Here is a 23,370-nt window from a genome sequence, read left to right as displayed (position 1 = left end):
AGAAGCTGAGGTCACAGAGGAGAAGTGACTGGTAGGACTAGTTAGGATTTGTGAAAGCCCCTGTTTCAGTGATGTGTTCTGCTATCTGCTCCACCATAGATGCCTGACTGCTGCGCCCTCCACGGGGCCCCAAGGAGATACTCAGAATGGGGTGAGCTGCCTTGGGAGAGACAGAAAAGCTGGCCTCTGGTGAGGAGACTCCAAGAGGCACTGCACTGGGGCCTCACCCCTGGGGATAAAGGGCAGCCCTCATGGGCTCCTCCCCAGGGCAGGTAACAAGGCAAAGGCAAGGAGCAGTGTCCTGAGCCATGGCTCAAGATGGAAAACGGCTTCTGCACCCCCTAGCTCTTACCTTGGCCAAGCCAAGTGAAGTTCTTCCTTTATTCTGGTCCCCAGAACCCCTGGCCCGCCCACCCACACCACACACAGTCTGCTGCTGGATAAGAGTGACTAACACTGCTTGGACAGTAACAATTAATACTGTTGCTGCTGCGGCTGCCACAGTTTATCAAGCCCCTGCTACGTCCCAGGCCGTGTGCCAATTACGCTGTAGGAGCATCTCACTGGACTTATTCCACACACAACCTCGTCTTTAACGGGGAAGCAGACTTAGAGATGTTAAGTTACTTGCCCATCAACACACAGCTGGTGGGCAGTGAGCTAGAATTCCAATCTATGCTTTCCTCATTCCAGTTCTTTAATCCCTCTCTCTGCCAATCCTGGGGAAACGCAAAAAGGGATAGGGTCATTTGAACCTAACCACTTCCCTTCAAACTATGGGTCCGAGAATAGTAATGTTTTTCATGCCTCAGAGACTTCTTGAAGCTGCTCCTTGACTCAGTTCCCCTCCCCTTCTCCACACACACCGCCCCCCCCCCCCCGGCCTGGTGCAGGGCTTCATCCAACTGTCACCTCCCTCTGAGGCTTTCCCAGTTCATCTAGCTTCTGTGAGTATGCCCCATTCCTCCAGGGGCCTCACAGCGCAGTGCACAGCCTTTCCTCTAGCACCAGTCACAACCAAGTGCAGTTATTTATTTACACGGCGGTCTTCCCCACGTGGGCGGGGGCCCTGTCTTCCCCACTTTACTAGGCTCTGCACAGAGCTGGAATGTGCTGAGCTGACTTTCTAGGCAAGGAGGGAGGAGAGACAGGGGGTTGGGCACTGAAATGGAGACGCCACTCTCCTGGTTGACCTTCCCTTTGAGGTCCCCAAGGATCAGAGGGACACCTGCTCTCATGGGAGGGCAGGACCTGCTAGAACTAAACTACAGCTGAGTCTCAGCCAGCACACATCTTCCTCACCAGCCTGCAAGAGCCATTTGGGCTGCTTGACCCCCACTCCCACGCCACTGCTAACTCAGTCCTACCCCACCCACAGGTCCTGGCCCACCCCCCAGCAGCCTGCAGATACTCTAGAATAGCCCAGGGTCCCAGAGGCAGTCCACCTGCTCCCATCCCATCTCTGTCCCACACTGGAATGCCAGGGCTCTAAGGAGTCACAAAGGTGCATGCTCCCAGCAGAGACACGCGCCATACCCCCACAATACAATCAACTATCTCCCATCTCTATTGGCCTTTCTACATTTTGGTCTTCTCAGGGACTAACCCAGAGGTACTTGGGACCCCTGGGGACTGAGGGTTCCTCCCCACTTTCTATCATGACCCCAGTCCCACTATACTCCCAGCAAGAGGAATGGGGCTACAGCCCTCCCCACTGGGGAGAGGCAGATGGATTCACTCACTCTCAGAACACACAAATTACCCAATACTGAGAACCTCAGGAACACGGATACCCACAGGCCGGAAACCACACTGATATACAAAGACTAGGGAATGGGGACACATCCAGACATAGATTCAGGAGCCTGTACAGGAACGTCAAACAAACATCAACCTCATTGTAGGGCCCCATACTTGGAACATGATGTATCATCTCTTACTTAATCCTCAAAACAAACCAGGGAAACAGGAGTTATTCATGCCCATTCTAAAGATAAGAAAAATCAGTTTACAGGATGGCCAAGCACCTTGCCTAAGGTCACACAGCGAGAGAATGACTGAGCAGGGCTCTTGCCACCCCTTAACTTGCAGTGATACAGTTGGGGCTGCTCTGTGTAGTTCTATGATTTTCATATCAACTTACCTCTTCTAGAGTTGGCAGGAGGTAGACAGACTTCTCTGGCATAGCTGTGTCCTGAATGAGGTCATTCCCCACAAAGCTTTCCTTTAAAGCTCAGTTCAAGACCCACTTCCTCCAGGAAGCCTTCTAGGGTTACCCCAGTCCTCTGCCAGCTGACAGCACTTCTAATGTTTCTCATTTGACACTTGCTACCGATATTTGTCCCTCTGGGTGTCCTGCCTCCTCAACCAGAATGGTTGGAGTCGTGACTTCCCCAAGCCCCTGAGGGGTTTTGCGCACACTGAAGGCACCTGGAGTCAACTGTGGGGGAGTCACACCCTCGTTTCCTTCCCTCTCCATCACACAAAGGATCCTGCCAAAGAAACCCAATACCCCCTCCACCTTCAGAGCCTATGTTTGAAGTCCCCGGTGTCCACGCATCAATTTCCACCCAAGTAATTGCAGCCCATCACACACATCATCCCCTATATTTGAAACTCTTTGCGGTTGTCATGGGAACTGCCTTTGCCTTCATTCACTGATCAGGCCTCACAATTAGCTTTGGCAGCGGAAGTCTGTGTCAACAGCAATCACAAGGAAGAGGAGGAGGAGATGGAGTGTGCAGTGTGCGGAGGAGAAGGAGAGGAGGAGAAAAGGTGCTTCTGGAGATGCAGCGGAAACAAACTGAACCCATGCACCCAGCAATGTCCGAGGGAATACTATCAGAACCAGCCAACAACCCCACCACAAGTTTCCATACTAACAAACAGAATGCACCTGCCCCCTCCCCCACCCCAGCTAACAGGTAGCAGCTGTAGCTCTGCCCACACCCTGCCCGCCCTCCTAGATGCTTGTGAGAAAGTCTTGCAGTCTACGAGCCACATCTGGGTTTCCCCACCCCAAATACAACAGCCTTGGGCCACCAAATGTTCCAGGATCCAGGCAAACAACACGGACCTTAAGAGGTGGTTGAGAGGTGGGACAGGAATGCTGAGTGGCTTAGAAACCTGTGGACAGCGCCCGTGGAGACTTCCAAGAGGAATTAACACAAAGCGCGTCTTACCTTTCACCCGGAGGACCTGGGAACACCCTCAGGTGGCCCGTTGCTGTCTGTCCGCAGCCTTCCACACCCTGCCACCAGCCATGAGCATTCAAGAAGCATCTCTACCCACCTCAAGCTCAGGGACAATGCTCCCTTCCTCCTGGAAGCCCCCTTGTCCTTCACATATCGCTACACTGAAACTCAGAATCTGTCCCTTCCCCTCCCCACTGAGCCCAAAGGTAAGTAAGGCTCATCTCTGCCTTGGAGGCGTCCCTCTCTTATAGCCCTGACACACCGTACTGTAATTATTTGTTTCCATGCTTGTCTCCCTCCCCAGACTGTGAGCTCATTAAGGACGGAGTAAGCGCTGCCTCCTCTTTACCCGCAGCTGAGGCTCCAAGCGCGCACGTGCCTTGCGCACAGCCAGTCCCAGGCAATTCTCTGAATCAGGCTGGGAAGGCAACTCGCAGGTCTACAAGTCAAAGCAGAGGACGTCCTGCCCATCCCCCCACCACTGAAAATTGTGGCCGATGCCAGAGAGAGGAATTGCCCTCCCCCTCGCACTGGGGACGCTGTGAGGCCCGGGACCAAGGAAACATTCTGGGAAGGTGCCTCTCCTCCTTGTCCTAGCACTTAGCTCTTCCCAACACCCCACTCCTTACTGGGGCATGAATCCTTACCCTTGAAGAGCAGAGCAATCAATAAAAAGAGAAAAGTCAAGAGCAAGCCGCTCAGGGTCCTTCCCGCACGAATGGCTCAGAAGTGGAACAGAATCTAGTCCAGTGCCTCAGTATTCGTTTTTGACCCGGCACCTCCACACCCTTCCTGCGGCTTCCTCTGGCAGTAATGAAGAGGGGTGGGGGCCTATGGGGCACAGTGCAGTCTGGCACATACCCCCAAATGACTCTGCCCACTAGAATTTCCCTTCCATGTAGAAAATCCAGAATTGCTGCCCGACTAGCAGTGATAGGTACACTACTCTGTCCACGGACTCCCTGACAGGTGTGGGGAGGTAGGGCATACCGCACTTGGCTCTTGTACAGGTCAGAGCCAGCAGTGCAGGAAGATCTTGTGCAACCTGAAGCAAGCAGGCAACCCCCAGACCTGGGGTCACCGGAAGGCCAGCCAGTCACCCTACAATGAGCTGCCTGCCCGCTTTCTTTTCTCCCTCCCTCAAAGACCAATAAAAACTTAGGTTATCAGATTTCTTATGCAAATGACAGGAGACGAGGCCACAGAGGGGTGTGTCCACTCCAGGTGTGCCAGCAGCCTCCGCCCTGCACGGCCACACTCAGGTAGAGGCCCACGCAGCAGCCCTGAACGCCTCTCCCTGGAACAGCCAGCTGAGCTGCAGCACAGCTCAAGGAAGATGAAGGGGTGCCTTTCCTTTCTAACACCTCTCTTCCTGAGCATCTGTCCTCAACCCACAAGGGAGCTGCAAAGAAGTGATGGGAAGGAGGGCGTGGAAGTAGTGACAACTCCTGAGACCCCTGATGTGGCCTTCCAACTCGCCTGGTCCCCACACTGCCTTCTCCAGAATGAGAGGCTCAACGCTGAGAGGAGACAACAGGCTTAGGGCTAGATGTAAACATGGACAAGGTCCACCAAGGCCGCTGGTCAAGACTGTGGGCGTTAGAGACCACTTCTCCCTAGGGAGCTTCAGAGACAGCCTTTGATGGGGGAGCCCCACCACATTTCTATCGTTATTCTTTCCCCATGGCAGGTGAATAAAACATGGCCCATGCCCTCAAGGAGAAGCAATGAGCTTCAGCGTGTGTTAGAACCCAGGAAAAGCACTATTCATTTCCACACCCTTCACCACCTACCTTAGGGTGGGGACAGGGATCCCAATCCAAAATATCCTTCTGAGAGCAGACAACAGAAACCACGATTTCCCCAACCCAGATACAGATTTCAGTGAGGGCTCAGAGATCACAGGGAAACTCCATGTTCAATAGAACTCATAATAATGGAAATATATCTTGTGCTGTCCCATACCCAAGACGCTAGCCACTGAAAAGTAGCTAGTGCAGCTGAGTTACTGAATTTAATGTTATTTCATTTTAATTAAAATTTAAACAGCCACACATGGCTAATGAATACTATACTGGACAGCTCAGGTAGGGCATATTTCTTAAATTTGGGGAGGCCATGAATACTACTGAGAATCTGCACAAAATCACTGACCCTCTCCCCTGAAGAAACACACCCCTCTACAGTCACATACCAATTGGCAGAAAGTTTCAGAAAGTTCACACTCTATTCCAACCTAGGTCTGCGATTAGGTCTGTGATTGTCTAGATCTTGACCAAAAACTTTTACAGCCTAAGAGAGGTGTTTCTTCTGCAATGTAGTTGTCTGAGGAATACAAAAACAGACCTGATGTTATACTCTACGGTCTTAGCAAGAGACACCAAACATAGAAGTCCCACCTGATACAGAAAGTCCTCATAAAACCCCTGCCAGTCAATACCCAGCCTCAACCCAGACATGTACAGGTACAGGAAATGCACTCCTCTCTCAGGCCTGGCTCTCCACTTCTGGAATAGCTGTAAATGTCACATGATTCTTTTGTCTTTTATCTCTTTTTGTTTCAAGTAAGTTCTATGCCCAAAGTAGGGCTTGAACTCATGACCCCGTGATCAAGAGTCATATGTTCCAACGACTGAGCCAGCAAGGCGCCCCTAGACGATTCTTTTTTTTCTAACATAGGTTCAGTCTCCCTGCTTATAACTTCCACGCACTTCCAAAAGTTCTGCACACCCCTCTACACATAGAAATTGACTCCCTCTTTCACATAAGACTTACCTTAGCATTCCTCATTTCCAAGCGGCAGAGCCATTTCCTTCAGTCATCCTGCATGTGGCCACTCTGACAGATCGAGATAGGCTGTCAACATCTCTTTTAGAGTTTCAGCTCTTCTTACTTGCTAGGAAACCAGGGTTCCTTGCTTGTGCATTTTCTCTTTTTAAACAAGCACAATACCCTAGATTTACCCTGATTACATTCCGTCAAGTTTGGTTGGAGCCCATTGCTCTAGACTGCCCCAATCTCCTTAACCCCTCGTTCTACCATTCAACTTAATACCTGCACTGCCACCATCAGCACGCCACCCCACCCACCTATCTATCTGACACACCTACTACTCCCTACCTACATCTTCTGAAGACGGTACACATGCTTTCTCCTCCATAAGTCTCCAGACCCTCCCATAAGACCCAAGGTTCTATAAACACACGTCTCCTCTACAACCACCACCAACTACTACTCTCTCATGGACTCCAAGATTCTGAGTCAGGCTGCTTAGCAGCAGACATCTTCTGAGAGCCCTTTCCTGACTATTCTAAACACACACACACACACACACACACACACACACACACACACACAAACTTAAAGGGTTTTACTGATAACTCACTAGACTACAAAATAATGGGCACCAGAAGAACAAGAATAAACCTGAAGTAAATCTCAAGAGGATATTGTCTCCCTGGCCTACAGGTAAAGAAATGGATTAGTCATCTTCCTTATTCTTGTTGGCAACTGGAGTTCTCTACCTGTTCATCAAGATTGACTTCTGCCCCCTTCTCCAACTCCATCCCCTTCTCCCAGTCACAGAGGCGCTGCAGATCAGCTCCTCAAACTCTCATGGACATACAAATCACGTGGGAATCTGGTAAAAGTACAGGTTCTGATTCAGGAGGTCCTAGATAGGGCCCAAGACTCTGCATTTCTAACAAGCTCCCAGGCAACGTCTATGCTGCTGGTCCACTGATCAGCAAAGGAGGATGTATGGTCGTTCACATACTCTAAGACTCAGGCAAGCACTCTGCAGAAGAGCCCAGGTCGGTGCCCATAACCTCAGTCTCTCAACTGTATCAGAGAATTTCCACTCTAACTAAACACCAGATACACCTGGGGTGCCCCAGCCCAACTGGGTTCACCACAGACCAGTTAAATCAGAATCCCTGGGAGTGGGACCCAGGGGATCACAATGTGGAATCCCTGATCCACGTGGTTGATAAAAAGATTGAACGGGCAGTTACCCCAGTGCCCTCTCTTCAGGATGACTTTAAATCAAAAACCAACCCTCTGATCTGTCCAAGAAGCTGCAGGAGATACCATCATTTATTTGCAGAAATCCAGATTTATTAATTTGGCTGAACTGCTTTATAGAAAGCCAAAGGGACACCCCCACCTCCCAAGGTTCATCACTTGCCTTTCTAGTCTCCCAAACCATCTAACAATCTGCTCTAGAGCTGTCCAAAATTAACGTCAAGCTTTTGCGTTTATCGTTTCCAAAATCTCTTTGAAGAATTGGACTTTTTGCCTGTCTCTGATCTTTTAGTCCTCTTTCAACCATCATAATTGCATAAAAATTGGCATTCTGTGAGCATATGTGAAGGTGTTCGGCAGGGAGTGAATGGCTCAGACTCAGGTTAAGGCAGCTGGCTGGCCCTCCTTTCCTAACCACACACGCTGCGGTCTTTCCCCAGCTCACTCCTCCCAACACGACAGGGGCCCAGTGGCTGCTCTCTGTCACCAGCTATGTACCCGAAGTTGTAAGCCTACACTTCCTTCTCATTCTCGCCGGGAATATATAAAAGACGTTTATTGTCTTGAGTATTTTCCACCAGCCTCAGCACATTCTGGCCACTGTACTTCCTGACACTCCTCTTAAGGGGTCAGGCCACTCCTCAATCTGCCTTCCGTGACACACACCCCCTTTCCGCATAAGGAGCATGGTCTTCCACCATCTGCGCTCACACAACAGCAGCCCATGTAGCCACACAGATGGCTCAGTTCTCCCAGAGTCCCATCACCTTCCTCCTTGGGGCACCATTCAGGACTGTTCTGTCAGCATTTCCTTTTTAAAGAGCAATCCCATCCTTCCAGCTAACTTCCCTTTTAGTCTGTGGGCCTGGGGTTAAAAACTCTTTGCATTTGAAAGATGATTTCTGAAGTCTGTGGTAAATGCCACTCCTTGCCCAGTCTTCACTCTGGCTTCACAAAGGGGGAAGATGGGGTTCCTTTCTCTAAAGAATGTCATCACTTCTATCTTACCAACTACTTCTCCCTCTTGCTGGTGGGAACTGGTGCCAGCCTGAAAGCATCCCTCCCCAGAGCCTCTGTCTTCAGGAACACTGGACCACCGACAGGAAAGGCAAGAATCGGTAGATACTCTCGTATTGTTGAGAGATCCCCAATTTTGAGGTATCTTGTCTCAAAACGGCAACAGAGAGCTGTTTCAGCCACTAAATCCACTTGGCTGAGAGCTAGATGGTGTTTTCACATTATATATATTCCCATCTCTCTTCATTTTTCACCCACAATGTTCTCAATCATGCTTCCAACCTTCCACACATGTTTTTCCAAACAGGGCTTGTTTGCTTTTTCCATAGTTATTCGCCTACCCTTCCTATCAGGTGCTCACCCACGAGCAATTTCTCAGTCAGGCCAAGAAGGCCCAAGACCACAGCAGCTCCTTGCTCCTGGGTGTTTAACCTCCTTCCTCAGCAGAGAGGCTGGCCAATTCTTCCCTCCTTCTGCCTGGCTCCATGGTTCTTTTATAAGCAAGCTAGTAGATGTCTTGAGATAAACACCTAATTTGTATGATATCTTTACAATTACGACTTAGAGATGAATGCACAATCATTTATGCGTGAAGGTACCACACTGTTTCCGTTTCTTCACCCATCTCCACCCCCGCAGAGTTGAGGCTAATTCCCAGCCATCTTCCCTAGATGTTCTAGGAATGTGTTGTCACTGCCTTTTGATTACCTACTATGTGCCAGACACTATGCATATTTTAAGCTCCATTAATCCTCACAACAACCCTGCAGAGAAAAGTTACCCCATCTGACAAATGAGAAACCAACGCTCAAGACAGTAAGCAGCACAGGGCTTACTTTGGGGTCTGAGGCCTACTTTGTCTCCATACCCACCACGTCCTATCTTCTAATTAGACATCTTCTTCTTTGTGCTACAAGCCACGACTCAGGTGAAAAGAATGTGAAGTCTAACAGTCTCGGACATCAGCCTAGGATCTGAATTCTTCCTGCCACTAGAAAGGAAAATCACGGTACAGGAATAAACCACTTGAAGGTGTTTACCTCACTTTTGGTCCCAGAGAAGCAGTCACCTGGTTCTGGTGGGAGGGCCCTTCCCTGGGAACTGTTTCTAGTCTTAAAATGCTGAACTTCTTTTCTGAGTGAAGGGGCTCCACAGCACCTCCCCCTTCACACACACACACACACACACACACACACACACACACTGCAAAAAAGAGTGAGGAGCAGAGAAACCCAAGATAACGTTCCCCCTTACAGAATGACACAAAGCAGTTGTCAGACAGCTCAAAGAAGCAGGGGGAGGTGGAGACAGGCTGGAAGGAAAAGGTGCGTAGAAGAGGAAATGCCAGGGAGCAGGGATGCAAGGAGATGGACTGGTTCCCAGGAGACTCCTGGATGCTGTGTCTTGTCCCACCTGAAGAATCAGGGCCAAATTCTAAAGTCCTATACCTGAGCCGGGGGAAAAAAAAAAAAAACACTATGATGCCAGTAACATGTCTCCCCCTTTCCCAACCTCCCCAATCCTGGGACTCTCCTGTGACATGGTGACATGGCTGCTCCGATCGAATGGTTAAGGTCCCAGCAGTCCCCCCGGGGCTGGTTCTCTTGGACTCACTCAGGCAGAGCCTCTCGGGGCGTTTCTTGGCTCCGTGACTACGCCAGAGATACATCCATTAAATGCAGTGTAGCCTGGACAGTGGTTCCCCTGCTTTCGGCTTTCACGGACCAATAAAAAAAGTTGTGGATGTAGACACTAGTTACCATTTTATATTTTACCAAGTAAAGATTTAAAAAAAAAAATAGATTTACTTTCTACCAACACCTTCGAATTGTAAAAGATACTGCATTTTGAGCATCAATTAGAAAGGCTCTATCCTTAAAACAAGTCAAAAATAGTTTTAAGAAAAAAGGTCACTTCATTGCCCCCTTTCCACGGTTTCTCTCGAAACCAAAGAACTTTGTTGCGGGCCAGCGCTGGTCTATACACCAGTGTATAGTCTTCTGTCTTGGGACACCACGGGCCACCAGCCACAGACCCTGGTAGCTGAGATGGGCAGCCATCACCGATGAGCTCTACATGGATACAGATCTCTCAGCAGGGCTGTGTCTAAGCCTCAGCCAACCCAGATCCCTGTATCTTAACCATGATCACCAAGCAGCCCAGGTCAGCAGCTTATGCAGGAGGATGACAGGACACTGGCCTCACTCCCTGCCCCTTTCACTCAGATGTGTGCATCAGTGCCATATGAAAAGCTTAAACACAGTTCACCATGTCCTCTACTTCCAGGAACACCCAGTTCAGAAAGCTCAGCCCCCCTACTCCTCGGGTTTGATCACAGGAGGAGTGGAGTGAAACAAAGAGGGTGGCAAGATGGGATGGATGCCTCAAGGAAGCAAGCAGAGGAACCAAGCTTTAAAAGTAGACCGAACAACTCTTCCTTACTCCAACACACTAGATCTCATGCCCAGGAGTGAAGTCTACCCCTGCTCTTCCCCTGCTCCCTTTCAGAAGTGACCCACAGGGCCCTGGGCCAGCAGGATGCCAACTCCCCACAACACCAGCAACATACAGGGACCGGACACTGCTTCCCAGCTGGGGGGGGGGGGGTGGGTGAGGGGGAGCTGCACATGTGATCCAGATGTCTGCTTTCATCAGAGACCAGGGAAACAGAGCACAGAGTCTGTGGTCCCGGGCCGCTATATGCAGCTTCCACAGGAGTGGACAAGAGAAAGTGAAAAGGGGCAGAAGACATCCCAGCAACACCCACTTCCCTGCCCCCAACACTTGGAGCTCTCTTCCCAGCCACGGGACCACAGCCCCACCAAGCTCACGGCACAGCTGGGCGCTCAGCGGACAGGGAAATCCCGAGCGCCAGCCGCCAGCCCATCGAAGCCACAGGTGCCCTAGCCCTCAGAAGCGCGGCGGCTCCCAGCCCAGCTGGAAAGGGCTTCAAAGGCCATCAAGCACAACCCCTCCATTTCCCAGGGGAGAAGACAACCCCGGAGAGGGGGCCTGAGTTGTCTGAGCCCTTGGACAAATCAGTGGCGGAGCACAGGAGCCCCACAGACAGCGCAGGCCTCCGGCTCTGTCCAGCGCCAGTTCCGCTGCCTGGAGCGACCTCAAGCCGCTACACCGCTCTCCCGAGCTGCTCAACTTCGCTCGGCCCTACTTCTGCCAACTCTGCGCTATGGAGGCTGCCACCAACCTCGTGCTGGCAGCCAGCCACCAGAATAGAAGGGAACGATGGCCAGTGCAGGGTCACTACCTCTCCGCTTCCCCCTTTCATTTCGTCCCCACTCCTCCTTTCCTCCCTCCATCCCCCTATTCCAAATGAAGGCAGTACTCTTCCCTGGGCTGGACAGTGTCTCAAAAGCACATCATTCATTCATTCAATTAGTATCTGAGTGCCGACTACACATCAAGGAACTGAGCCAGGTCCTGAGAACACAGAGATAAAGAAAAGTCTTGGACCCCAAGAAGTCCTCAGTCCAGTAGGGAAACCCAAATCATGGGTTGTCATTAAATCTCCAGTTCCAATAGGCTCTCCTGCTTTCTGAGAAAAACGGTGGTACTCGAGAAAAGGTTTAGGAAAAACAAAACATCCCATTCATCAGGGCAGCACAAAAGCACCCTGTCACTCCAAATCTTTCTTTCCAAATCCACCCCTTACCTGACACCATCACTCCCATGCCACCCAAGCATTGGTGTGACCTTGAAATACATCTGAGGCTTCAAGTAGGACACACACACACACACACACACACCTTCTAGAAATAAGGCTGGGTATGTCCTCCATCAAATGCAAACATCAGAGAGGAGCGTGCTAGCTGGAGACCCCCGCTCTGTGGTTACTCTCTTACAAACTGTCAGCAAGACAGCTCCCACACATGGCCCCAGTGATAGTTAGACCAAAAGGATCAGAATGGTAGACTGGGCTTAACCGTCTTCAGCAAGACCCTGTGAGGACAGCACCCTCACAGCAAGGGCAGGGTAGCCAAACAAGGGCCAGCTTACCTCCTTGAGAAGCCCCACTTTTTTCTTCAGCACCTCACACTTGCGCAGTTTGCAGATCTGGTGCGTGCGGCGGTTGGTGCAGCTGGTGCAAGCCCCGCAGTTTTCCAGCCGCCGGCACGGCTCACAAGTACCACACCGTTTTCGTTTCTTTCGCCCATCTCCACCCCCTCGGAGTTGGGGTTCACTCCCGGCCATGGGGAGCCCAGGTCCCTGGAAACCCCCTACCATCACCTGGCCCTGAGGGAAGTCATAAAGACCTGGCAGGTCCGGTTGGACTGCCAGGGGCACCTGAAACTGGCTCATGACGCTGCCAGAGGTAGGGGCATAGGTGCCAGAGTAAAGCCACGGTCCAGCTTCTTGCCTGCCTGCAAAGGCCACCACCAGGTCCTTCTTTCCTAAAACAGTCAAGAGTGTACGCGGGTGAAGGCAAGTAGCTCCAGACTCCAGGATGGGCGCCTCTTCTCAACCCCTCTTCACCTCCTCTGCAGCAGTCTGATAGGGCTCAGCTGGGGGCCACTCTCCCAACTGCTGGGGCCCAGGATCTGGGGCAGGACACCAGCAGCGGTCCCCAGAGAAGGGATCATCTTGACTGGGTGGGTTCTTCACCCTCACCCACCCTGGACCCAGGCATGAGGTGAGCAGGTGAGTGTGTGGTGGGGGCTGGGCAGGGTGAGGAGTTTCTCCTCCTGGTAATTGTCCTCTGGGGTCAGGATGATGGAGAAGGCAGCGCTGCCTAAAAGAGAGACAGAAAGAGGAAGCGCATCACTTGAGGCTCAGGGACAACTTTCACATGTTACCTCTTCCTGCTTCTGGAAGGAGAGAAAATGGGGGAAGAGAAAGGGCTTGCTCAAATGAAGTCCTGCCCAGAACCTCTGGCAGGGCGCACCAGCACCCGCTCCCTGCCTGGGGGAGGAGGCCTAGCGCCTGATGGGGTGCTGAGGGAACCTGCTCAACGAATTTAAAGGGGTGGTCAAGGTGAGATGTCTAATAAAGTTGTCCTCTGCCCCACCCCCACGGGCTTGGGAGAGTTTCACCAAAATTCCCACACACACCCCTCACTGGAGGTCGCTAGGGCCTCCCCAAGGGAGCAGAGCTTTCAAAATAAAGTTTGCTGAGAGCTTCAGTCGGCGGGGCTGCCCGAGCGCCCCCGGCACGGAAGCGGCCTGGACAGGGGCGCGCCCGGGGTAGCCCGCGCCGGCCGCCCCGCCGCGCCCCCCGCCCGCCGGCCAGACTGGGGAGGGCGGCCCGCTCCGACGAGGGGGCGCGGGGAGGGGGGCGCGCTCCAGCTCGGGCCGGGCCGCGCGCGCGCCGCCGCTCGGGCTCCTTTGTTCTGGGGCCTCGGCCGCTCGGCTCTGGCGGCTCCGCAGCCCCCGCCCCGCCCCGCCGCCCCCGCCCGGCTCCGCTACACTGTGACCCGTAGCACCCCCGCCCCGTCCCCCGCAACAAAGTAGCGGCCCCCCCGGCCGGCCCCCGGGCCGTCCCCTCCCCCATTCCCCCACACCCCCCCGTCCGGGCAGGGCCCCCCACGCCTCCCCTCCCCCACCCCGGAGCCGGAAAGGCACCGACTGCACCGACCTGCCCGCCGCCTCCGGGGCGGAGCGCACAAAGGGGCAAAGTTTCCCGGCCCGCGCTGCCGCCGCCACCACCGTCGCGGCCGCCGCCGCCGCCTGGGGCGCCCGCCTCACGGAGCGCCTGGCCGGGCGGAGCTGGGCGCGCGGAGCCCCCCGCCCGGGCCGAGGAGGGGACGGCTCAGGAGGAAGGAAGAGGCAGCGGCGGCCGCGGCGGCAGCAGCAGCAATGAAGGCGTCCGCGGGACTCCCCGCCCCCCGCGCGCCGCGGCACGTGCTCGCCCGGGGACTCCCCCGCCCGGGAGGGCGCGCACGTGCGGCCCCGCCGAGCCCCGCCGGCCCCGCCGCCCCCTCCACCGGGCCGGGGGCTGCGCGAGGGGGGAGTTCCCGCGAAGGGGGAGGGGACGGAGCGAGCAGCCTGCAAGCGGGTGGCGGCCGGGCCCGGCTCGGCCGCCGCGCCTTTGCACCTGCAGTACCTCCCCACCCCCGCGTCGGCCCTCCCAGGACCCTGCCGCCCCCTTCAGGCTAGTGGCCCCCGCCCTCCCGCGCTTCTGCAGCCCAGGCGGGCCGCGCGGGGTGGGGCACGCGGACCTCCTAGCCTAGGCCCTCGGCCGAGCCGGCCCCGGTGTCCCCACTTCCTGCCGCTCCCTGCGGGCCCGAGAGGTCTGGGACGGCCCCGGAGCCCCCGGGGGCCCTGAGCTCCGGGCCTGACTGACCCCCCTCTCCCTGCTGCCGCTCGCTCATTCCGAGGCAGGACAATGGGGGACGTCGCGCGTTTGCGTACCGAGTCAGCCTGGCCGGCAAGGAAAGGGTACCCGGGGGCAGAGGCTGCGGGCCGGCTACGGGACACCCTCGCAGGGGTCACGGCCGAGCGCCGTACTCAGGCGGACCCCAGGGCCCTGCCATCGCGAGCCTCCCCCGCGCCGCGCTCGGCTCTTTCGCGTCGAAAACAAAGACTAATCCGATACCCCCGCCCTGCCTCCCAGAGGAGGGGGAACGGGCGCGTCGCGGAGGGTAACGGAGGAGGACAGCGTTCAGGAGGGGCTCGGAGAGCCTATGAAGGGGGCCGTGGTGCAACCAAGCCCCATTACCCGGTGCAGACACTTTGAGAAGTCACCCCGGGCTATTTTCCAGGCAGGGGACAAGGGACAAGGCACAAGAATATTTCCAAGTTGCCAAACTGCCCGTTCACTCTGCTGCTTTTTTTTTTTTTTTCCCCTCACCTGTTGTGCAGGCCAAGTTGAAATTCCAGGTTAGATTAATTCAGCTCCACCCATCTGGCCTGACTGCCAGGCTGGTGCCCGCAGCTGCCTTCCACCTACCTGGGTTGCTGGAGAGAAGGGTGGGTCTCTAACATACACACACACACACACACACTCGCGCGCGCGGGCAAGTTCTGGCAGAAACAGCCATGGGGCGGACTGGCCTGACCAGTTTGGGCGGTGCTCACAGAGCCAGGTACCTGGCAGGCATCCCTGCCCGGCTGAAGCTAACAACTCAGCCAGAACTGGAAAAAGAGCATTCGGCCGGCTATTTAGAAGAAACAAAAAAAGTAACTGATCTCAAGTAGCGCTGTCCAGAAAGCCCTAGGCGGTAGGAGAAGCCGGGGTTCTGCCTGGAACTTCCCTCCTCCTCCCAGGCCTTATTTTGACAGTCTGCTCCAGTGGCCAGGTTGTCAGTTGTGGGTGGGTGGGGAATATGGCTGCAATACCTACTTCCTACTCCCGTGTTACAGAGGACTGAAGAGTTTCTGTTCAGGGAAGTAAGTCTAGAACTGAGAAGAGATACTTAGTGTAATTTTCAATCAAACATGAGAACAGGTCGTGGACTTGCAATTGTCACTGTAATGAATGTTTAATGTTTTAAGTAATTTTGTTTTAATAAAATTATATATATATTAAAGAAAATGTGGAAAATACAGAGAATTAGAAGACAGACATCACCAAAATACAACCACGTTTAACCATTCTCTATAATTCTTTCTAGCCTTTTCTATTTGTAGATCGGTTTCCTTTTTTAAATTTTATAACAGTTGTATGCACACTGATTACACAATTTTCTGCCCTCTTTTCACAAACGTTATAACATGAGCATTTCCCCATTTGTTATACAATCTCCAGACAGACCGTGTGACAATTGGGTTGAAGAAGGTGGCTTAGGGACAGAGAATTCTGGGTTCCAGACCTGGCTGTGCCATTTGCTAGCAGAGTGACCTTGGACAAGGTACTCACCATTTCTGAGACAATCCAAGTAAATAAAGTACTTGGCCTAGGGCTTTCTGGACAGCACTACTTGTGATCAGTTAGTTTTTTTGTTTCTTCGTAGGGAATAATAAATGACAACTGTTATTGTTTCATCCATAGAACAACCTTGTGAACTAGGTATTATCATTAAACTCATTTTACAGATAAAGAAACAGAGATTAAGTAACTTGCCCAAGGTCACTCAGCTAGTAAATGGTAGATTCCGGGGGTGTCTGGGTGGCTCAGTTGGTTGGGCATCCGACTCTTGATTTTGTCTCACGGCTCCCCAGATCGAGCCCCGAGTTGGGACCTGCGCTGACAGCACGGAGCCTGCTTGGGATTCTCTCTCCCCTCTCTCTCTGCCCCTCCCTCTCTCCCTCTCTCTCTTTCTCTTAAAATAAATAAACTTAAAAATGGCAGACTCAGAATTTGAGCCTGGCATCTTTCTGTATTCTGAGCAATTTACTGTGCCAAATAACTCTTCACCAGCTACCTGAGAGGGTTGTTTCACAAAGTCCTCTGGCTTAGTTAACTGGATGAATGCTGGCGCCATTCACCAATACAGAGTATGGGAGGAAAGATACCTGGAGCCATCCATGTGGAGCTGAGGGGGTGAGGCCTGGGCTGGAAACACACACACACGTGAACCCCATTGCCGAGTAGAGTGTAAGTGAGGCCTCAGGTGTGGAGGAGCTCATCGGTAGTGGACAGGGAAAGTGGGAGGAAAAGGCAGCCAGGACAGAGCCCCAGGGAACACCAGCTCATGAGGAAGAGCAGTTGACAGGGGATCAGCCAAAGAGACTGAGAAGGAGCAGCCAGAGAGGTGGGAGGGAAACCAGGCCCAGCCCAACACCTGCCAGTCATTTTCCGGACTGCTTCTCCCTCTGGAACCCTGCACTTGGACAGTCTCTGTTTGCTCATTCCCTGTGCCTGGGGAAACCCCTTCCCACTCCCCCCACCCCCACCCCCGGGGTTCCAGCTACTCCTTCTACCTGCCAAATTCCCACCCATCCTGCAGGTCTGGGCATAAATGCCATTTCTTCCATGAAACTTTTCCCAGCTCCTCAGATTCCAGAGCTCCCCACAGAAGTTTGATGCCCCCCCCCCTTACAACAGTTATCTTATCAGCATTGTAATTGTTTGCACATTTCCCTCCCTGTTACTATGAGCTCCTGGAGGGCTGGGACCTTGTCTTTTCACCTTCGTAACCCTAGACTTAGCATTCAATCAATATGTGCTGAATGAAGAAATGAGGTCAGTAGAACCTGATCAATGACATCCCGGTGACACCGAAGACCCACAGGCTTTCAGGGTTTTTGTTTTGTTTGTTTTTTTCCAGCCTGCCGTGTCGGGTCTGCAGCCCCCTGTGCTGCCCGGGTTGTTCCTTCCTCACACAGCACGCAGGGCGGGAGAGCAGCTGGGACGGTGGCGGAGGTGCCCAGCGGGCCTCTCTCTCTCTGGCAGAAGCATTGAGCTAGAGGCAGTGGTTGGCTAACTGTGGTCCCCAGATGCAGTATCACCAACACCTGGGAACTTGTTAGAAACGCAAGCTCTGGGGCCCCACCCCAAACCTACTCTAGCAGAAACTCTGGAGGTGGGGCCGACGCTCTGTTGTAACAAGCCCTTGGGGTGATGCACGCTCAAGTTTGGGAAGCACTGGACTAGTAGAAGCGGTTGAGAAGCAAGTTCAGCGCCCAGGCGGCGGCCAGGATCAGGCCCGAGGCGCTTAGAGGAGGTAAAGCGAGAGAGGCTTCTTTTTATTAAGCAGCGTGGCGGGCCCCACCCCCAGCGACCGAAGACTGAGCCTTTTTAGGCCACTGCTCCGGTGAGGTCAGGACCTGGCTGCTGCAGCTGCCCCAAGGGTTAGAAAGGGAAATCCCGTCGCGAAGGAAACAAGCCCAGTGGACGGCCAGCACTGCGAGGTTGGCAGGGGGCGTTTCCCTTTGGGGATGGAGGTGGGGCTGGGAAATAAGGACTTCAGCTCCACTGAGGAACTGCGGTCGATTCAGCACGAGCGGGCGGGCAACGAGTACAGGAAGTTGAGTTGGAAGTGCCCGCGTAGTTCTTCTGGAAGTCACTTGGTGGAATCAACGCTGCTTGTTGGTCCTTTGCCGAACCTGTAAATGATCGCCTGTGACTAACCTCCTCTGAGATGTTTGATCCTGCTCCTTCTCTTTAGCTAATAAGCAATTTGCCCTACTTGAAGAAGCAGCTTCGTACTGCGGAACCTTTTGCAGAACTGTAAATACACAGCCACGTCCATCCACGCCTGGGCTCGGTTTTGAAGATTAAAGGAAGTTTATTTGCTTTGGGATGTGTTTCTTCTTTGGTCATGTATTGGTTAAAAATATTATCAGCTAATGTTTGCATAGAGCTTTCCCTTTTCAAAGCACTTTCACGTACATTATGGTTCTGTCTGCAGAGTGGCTAACACGCCAAATGCAAATGTTACTTTCCTTTTCTTTCTGTGACACAGCTTTTATTATTATTATCACCATTTTACAGATAAGGGAACTGGGACTCAGAGAGGTAATTTGTCCAAGGTCATTCACTACTAAGTGGCAGAACTGGGCCTACGATCGAGGGCCTCTGAAATTAGCCTACCGGTGCCAGGGCTGATATGGGGCAGACGCTGGCATTTTGCTCTTGGGGAAAGGGAGATGCATTACTGGATTGCTTTGGACACGCATGGGTCAGTGTGACATGTGTAGGATATCTAGACTAGGTTTTTGAGTAGCTCAGCAAATGCTTTCACGTTTTATTTCTGTGACTTCATTTTGAATTTAGGTGGAATCAAATAGACTAAATAACTCACAAGGAGAATGCATGGATCCTCATCTTGATGGGAAAGAGATGAAATAACCTGGAAATCTTCCAACTTAAGGGGGCTGGGCAGAAGGGTGGGAACTTTGGCTCTGAGACCCAGGTTGTTGAATACCCAACAGGGATAAAGACCACGGTGCTCCCCGACCCAGACCTTGATTTGATGGGATGTATCAGTCAGGGTCAGTTTGGCTTTGATGTAATAACAAATAATCCCCAGGTCACAGTGGTTTGACATAAAAGTTTATTCCTCGATCATGAAATGTGTCCATTGTGGGTCAAGAGGAGCTCTGTTTCCCACAGCCACCCAGGGACGCAGGCAGCTGGAACTGGACATGCTGCCTCCTCGACCCTGAAGGCAGGAAGCGAGGACGGGGCAAATCAAGCACTAATTCTCCAAGTGTTCATCCGGAAGTAATACAAGTCACTTCTGCTCTCATTTCACGGGCCAAAGCAAGTCATGAGGGGTTGGGGAAGTGCAGTAGGTACAATGCTGCCATGTGCCTGGAAGCAGAAGCAAAAGTATTTGGTTAGCAGCCCTCATAACTAACACACAGGGAATAGTGTGTGCATGTGACGGGGATGTGGGGTCTCTAAGGTAGGTGTAAATGCGATCGGTTCTGCCCATTTCATGAGGGCAGGCATGGAGGCTTCTGCCTCCTGGGGACATATACTTGAAATTCCCAGTCGATTGGTTGTCATTCATCCCACTAGAGAACTAGATTCAGAAATTTAGACCAGGGTGGAAGAAATCTGACCCGAGGGAAGCCTGGTGGAAGGGATGAGTGGCAGTGGGGCAAACTCAGTAGACATTAATTTGTAAATTGAGACAGAATCCAGCAGAGGAAAGGACTTGGGGTATATGTGTCACCAGGGGCCTGACAGCTAAAGGAAAGTTCTGAAACGGCACAGCTTCGGCAGAAGCATTTCCTGCCTTCTTGCCATTTCACTCCCACTCATCCTTCCTGGCTAAACTCGGGTGACACCCCAGGAAGCCTTTGATGGTCTCTCGAGACTGAACCTGCCAATCACATCATTAGTAGATTTAGTAGATTTGTCCCATCTACTGTGCTGTGGACAGGGACCACATCTTGCTCAGTGCTGGCTGCGGTATGGGGGATGTATTAGAGTCTCAGCATGGAGGCAGAGAAACCAGCTGGAAGGCTGTTGCAGAAACCCAGGTGAGAAAAAAAATCATGGTGGTCTCCATTAGGGTTGTGGGCTGGGGATGCAGAGATGTACTGGAGACAGATTTAGTGACTCACGTCAACAGGATGGGGATCAATTATATGAGGGCACACAGAGGAGGTTTCTGGAACAGCAACAGGGTGGATGGTGGCACCAAGGGGCCCAGAGGAAGAGCAGGTGGCTGAATGAAGTCAGCAAGGACATGTCCATTTGAGGCACATGTGGGACATGCCCAGAGACCCAAGAAGCAGCATATATGGGGACTTGAGGTTCAGGAGTAGGGGAAATTGGCTGGACCAAGATCTTATTATCTACCTCCTGGTTAAACATAAAATCCTCCAACAAGGTCAGCCTTTTTAAAAGGACTTACTAAAAAACAAAAACAAACAAACAAACAAAACCATGTAGAGTTGGGGAGATGAGACCACAGAAAATATGTGCAGTATAAAAATCATGAAATTCCTGAGCTACAAATCTTAAGAATCCAGCCAGAGTGATGCAAAGGCTTCCTAAAAAGAGCTGAGCATCCCTAAAAGGCTTCTTCATCATCACCCTGTTTGTCCCATTATCTTGTTTCCATACGTTGTTCCCATTCCATCTCTGCTGGACAGGAGCCTGCTCGCTGTCCTATCTGGGACCTGAACTGGAGATCACCCCTTTCACTCTCGAGGCTCCCCTTCCCCATATCCTTTGTGGGTGAGGGTCAAGCCCCATTTGCGGGAACTGTGCAGTGCAAGGGGACCAATCCTCAGAGCCCCCATCATTCCACTTGGCCGTTGTGCACCCCACACACACACACACACAACACCTTCCCTTTCCCCAAACACTGAGATGCTCCCTCCGGGTGCCTGGGCTCCATTTCCACTCCTCTAGGTTCTGGTTTGTGACTGTGGGCAAGGTGATTTCCCTCACCCAGCCTCCTTCTCATCTGTAAAAATGGGACTTACGCTAGCTCCTTTGCAGGTTCCTTTGCGGAGCATCAAATGAGCCACACTGTGGCAATGTCCTATCTCGGACCTTGTATGTAGCAGACGCTCAGATGGTCTCCTCCTTCTAAGCCATCCCATCCCCTGATTCCTCTGCCCCCTTCACAGGGAAAGGGTCTTACAATATTTTAACTATAAATAGCCATGGCAACCAAAGTTAAAATTTATACAATAATCAGTAAGGATATTATGTATTACCTAAGAGAATGGAGGCAATGATGTGTAGGTGCCCAGGCACCCGGCTTGGCCCGGAGCAGGAGACCTTCCTCAGCCTCCCCAGCTGGAGACGACAGCTCTCCAAACACCTCCTTCCCTACATATTCAAGCAGCCCTAGGGCCTGCCACCTCCACTCTAAACTGTCCAGAACTTGTCCCCTCTCTCAGGCTTCCCGCGGCTCCCCGGCTCTCACTCCCCTTACCTCCTTGCCCTCTCCCTGCGGTTGCCTTTCTCACAGACGTGAATCACATTGCCTTGGATTCCGACCTCCTGGGCCTGGAGGTTTCGCCAAAGCCCTGGAATTGAAAAGACCAGGCGCCTGGGCCATCCTGCAGCCAATCGGGAAAAGCTTCAGACGCTTGCCGCTCAAAGTGTGATCCGTGGACCTACAGCAGCGGTGCGATGAGTTTGTCAAGAGGGCAGACTCTCAGTAGGCCCCAGAGCTGCTCATTCAGTGTCTGCATTCTAACAAGACTTCCAGGTGATTCCTAGGCCCCCTCAAAATTGAGGAGCTCTGTGTTAGAAGCCTTTGGAGATAAACGGGCCAGAGGTAAAAAGGACGCAGCCGTGCCCCATGGAGCGGGAGAGGCGATCTTGGGAACACCTGCACTAACGGACTGAGTCACTCGAGGTCACTCTGGCACTGTTCCTGGGGAAGTATTCTGGGTTGCCAACACTGTACTATTTATCTGCTAAGCCAGGGAGGGGGTATGAGCTGATGCCTCCCTCTTCTTGCCATTCTTTAGGGTTGTCCTAATGGAGGCATGACTAGGCCATGACCCACATCCACCTGTCATTTGGCCACTTCAAACCACAATAAAACATGAATTTGAGCATCCAACTTTTGGAAAGCAATCGAATTATTTATAGTGAAGCAAGAGTCCGTAAGACAGAAAACAGGTGTCAAGGCAGAAAGAGGCCACAGGGAACAGATTGGCCACTCAAACAAAAACGTGTAGTGGGCTAAGGACACCTGAGTGAGGCAATGATGGGCACTTACCTGGGCCTGCCTGGATCCACCAGCCCAAGAAGAACCTCACAGCTGCTAGAAAAAGGAGGAAGAGGAACCATGACGTGCAGGAAGCCTGGGAGCAGCCCACAAGGCCTGGGTGAAGAGCTTAGGTTTCTAAGCACATGCTGATTGGTACAGAAAAGTCAATGCAGTGGGTTTCTTAGAAAGTATCCCTGGGGCCCAGGGAAGAGGCTGCCCCTTGGCCATGAGAGCCTCTTTGGAGGGAGGCAGGTAAACACCTTTATGTGATCTACCAGTTGTGCGACATCTGTGTACTGCTTCCTGTGGGCACGCCTGGGACGCAGACCCCAACATCACCACTGAAAGGAAACCTCAGGATCAGGGATGTCAGATTTAGCAAACAAAAATACAGGGCATCCAAGTTAAATTTGAAGGTCAGAGAAGCAACATAAAATTTTTTAGTATAAGTATCTACCAGATATTACATTCCAGAGCAACCCTGCTCGGGTTTAGAGTCTGTCTGTCCCCAAGGCGTGAGACTAGGAGAGGCTTGGGTTGAAAGAAAGTCTCCACCTAGGGCCCAGGGGTACCCTCCTAAAACCTACCCTATTTCTGAAATCAGAGAGAAAGCGGACTTTGTTAATTTGTGGGTGGGGCAGTCTTTTGCGAGAGGCTATGCATACTGTTTGCTTTTAAATATTTTGACCTACTGAGGCACCTGGGTGGCTCAGTAGGTTAAACCTCCAACTACAGGTCATGATCTCGCAGTTTGCGGGTTCGACCCCCACGTCCGGCTCTGTGCCAACAGCTCAGAGCCTGGAGCCTGCTTCAGATTCTGTGTCTCCTTTTCTCTCTACCCCTCCCCTGCTTGTGCTCTGTCTCTGGCTCGCTCTCTCTCAAATAAATAAACATTTAAAAAATTTAAATGTTTTGCCCTACAAAGATGGGAACCAACATGTTTTTTTACATTATCATGCATCCAGTGGGGTAGTTCAAAGAATGTAAACTAAAAAGTATTATAGTTTTGATAATTTCAAGTCAGGTTCTTGTAGGAGATGGACTGGTTTTCTTAGTCCAGACCAATAAAATCCTGCTTAACCAGAAAAACTGCTCCTATGTAAGCAG

At 52.3% G+C, this 23,370-nt stretch overlaps 1 protein-coding gene and 1 long non-coding RNA gene across 8 annotated transcripts in view; both read right to left on the bottom strand.

Annotated features, from left to right (window-relative positions):
• TET3 (tet methylcytosine dioxygenase 3) overlaps window positions 1-15,200 on the bottom strand; it is a 106,622-nt gene extending 91,422 nt beyond the window's left edge. For 2 of the 5 annotated variants that reach the window (XM_023251777.2, XM_045054419.1), the window contains exons 1-2: window positions 13,824-14,043; window positions 12,249-12,981 (exon numbers count right to left, since the gene is read on the bottom strand). In XM_023251777.2, coding sequence (XP_023107545.1) covers window positions 12,249-12,551 — 303 coding nt within the window. In that variant the 5' untranslated portion in view covers window positions 12,552-12,981; window positions 13,824-14,043. Of the gene's footprint in view, window positions 1-12,248; window positions 12,982-13,300; window positions 13,429-13,823; window positions 14,044-14,599; window positions 14,771-15,038 lie in introns of those variants that run through there. The other 3 variants (XM_019827426.3, XM_019827427.3, XM_019827429.3) reach the window with 3 other exon arrangements.
• A 3,907-nt stretch (window positions 15,201-19,107) lies between these two features.
• LOC123384501 lies at window positions 19,108-23,054 on the bottom strand. Of its 3 annotated transcripts, none has more exons than XR_006595671.1 (3): window positions 22,273-23,054; window positions 21,475-21,799; window positions 19,108-19,385 (listed from the first exon to the last, which is right to left on the bottom strand). It is a non-coding gene; the product is annotated as an uncharacterized LOC123384501 (long non-coding RNA). The 3 variants fall into 3 exon arrangements; XR_006595672.1 differs by having other exon boundaries at window positions 21,475-21,658; window positions 22,273-23,052; XR_006595670.1 differs by lacking the exon at window positions 22,273-23,054 and having other exon boundaries at window positions 21,475-22,266.
• Window positions 23,055-23,370: the final 316 nt, after the last annotated feature.

This window comes from Felis catus, chromosome A3 (genome assembly GCF_018350175.1).
Source record: "Felis catus isolate Fca126 chromosome A3, F.catus_Fca126_mat1.0, whole genome shotgun sequence".
NCBI classification, from domain to species: domain Eukaryota; kingdom Metazoa; phylum Chordata; class Mammalia; order Carnivora; family Felidae; genus Felis; species Felis catus.
This window is presented reverse-complemented; position numbering and strand designations above follow the sequence as displayed.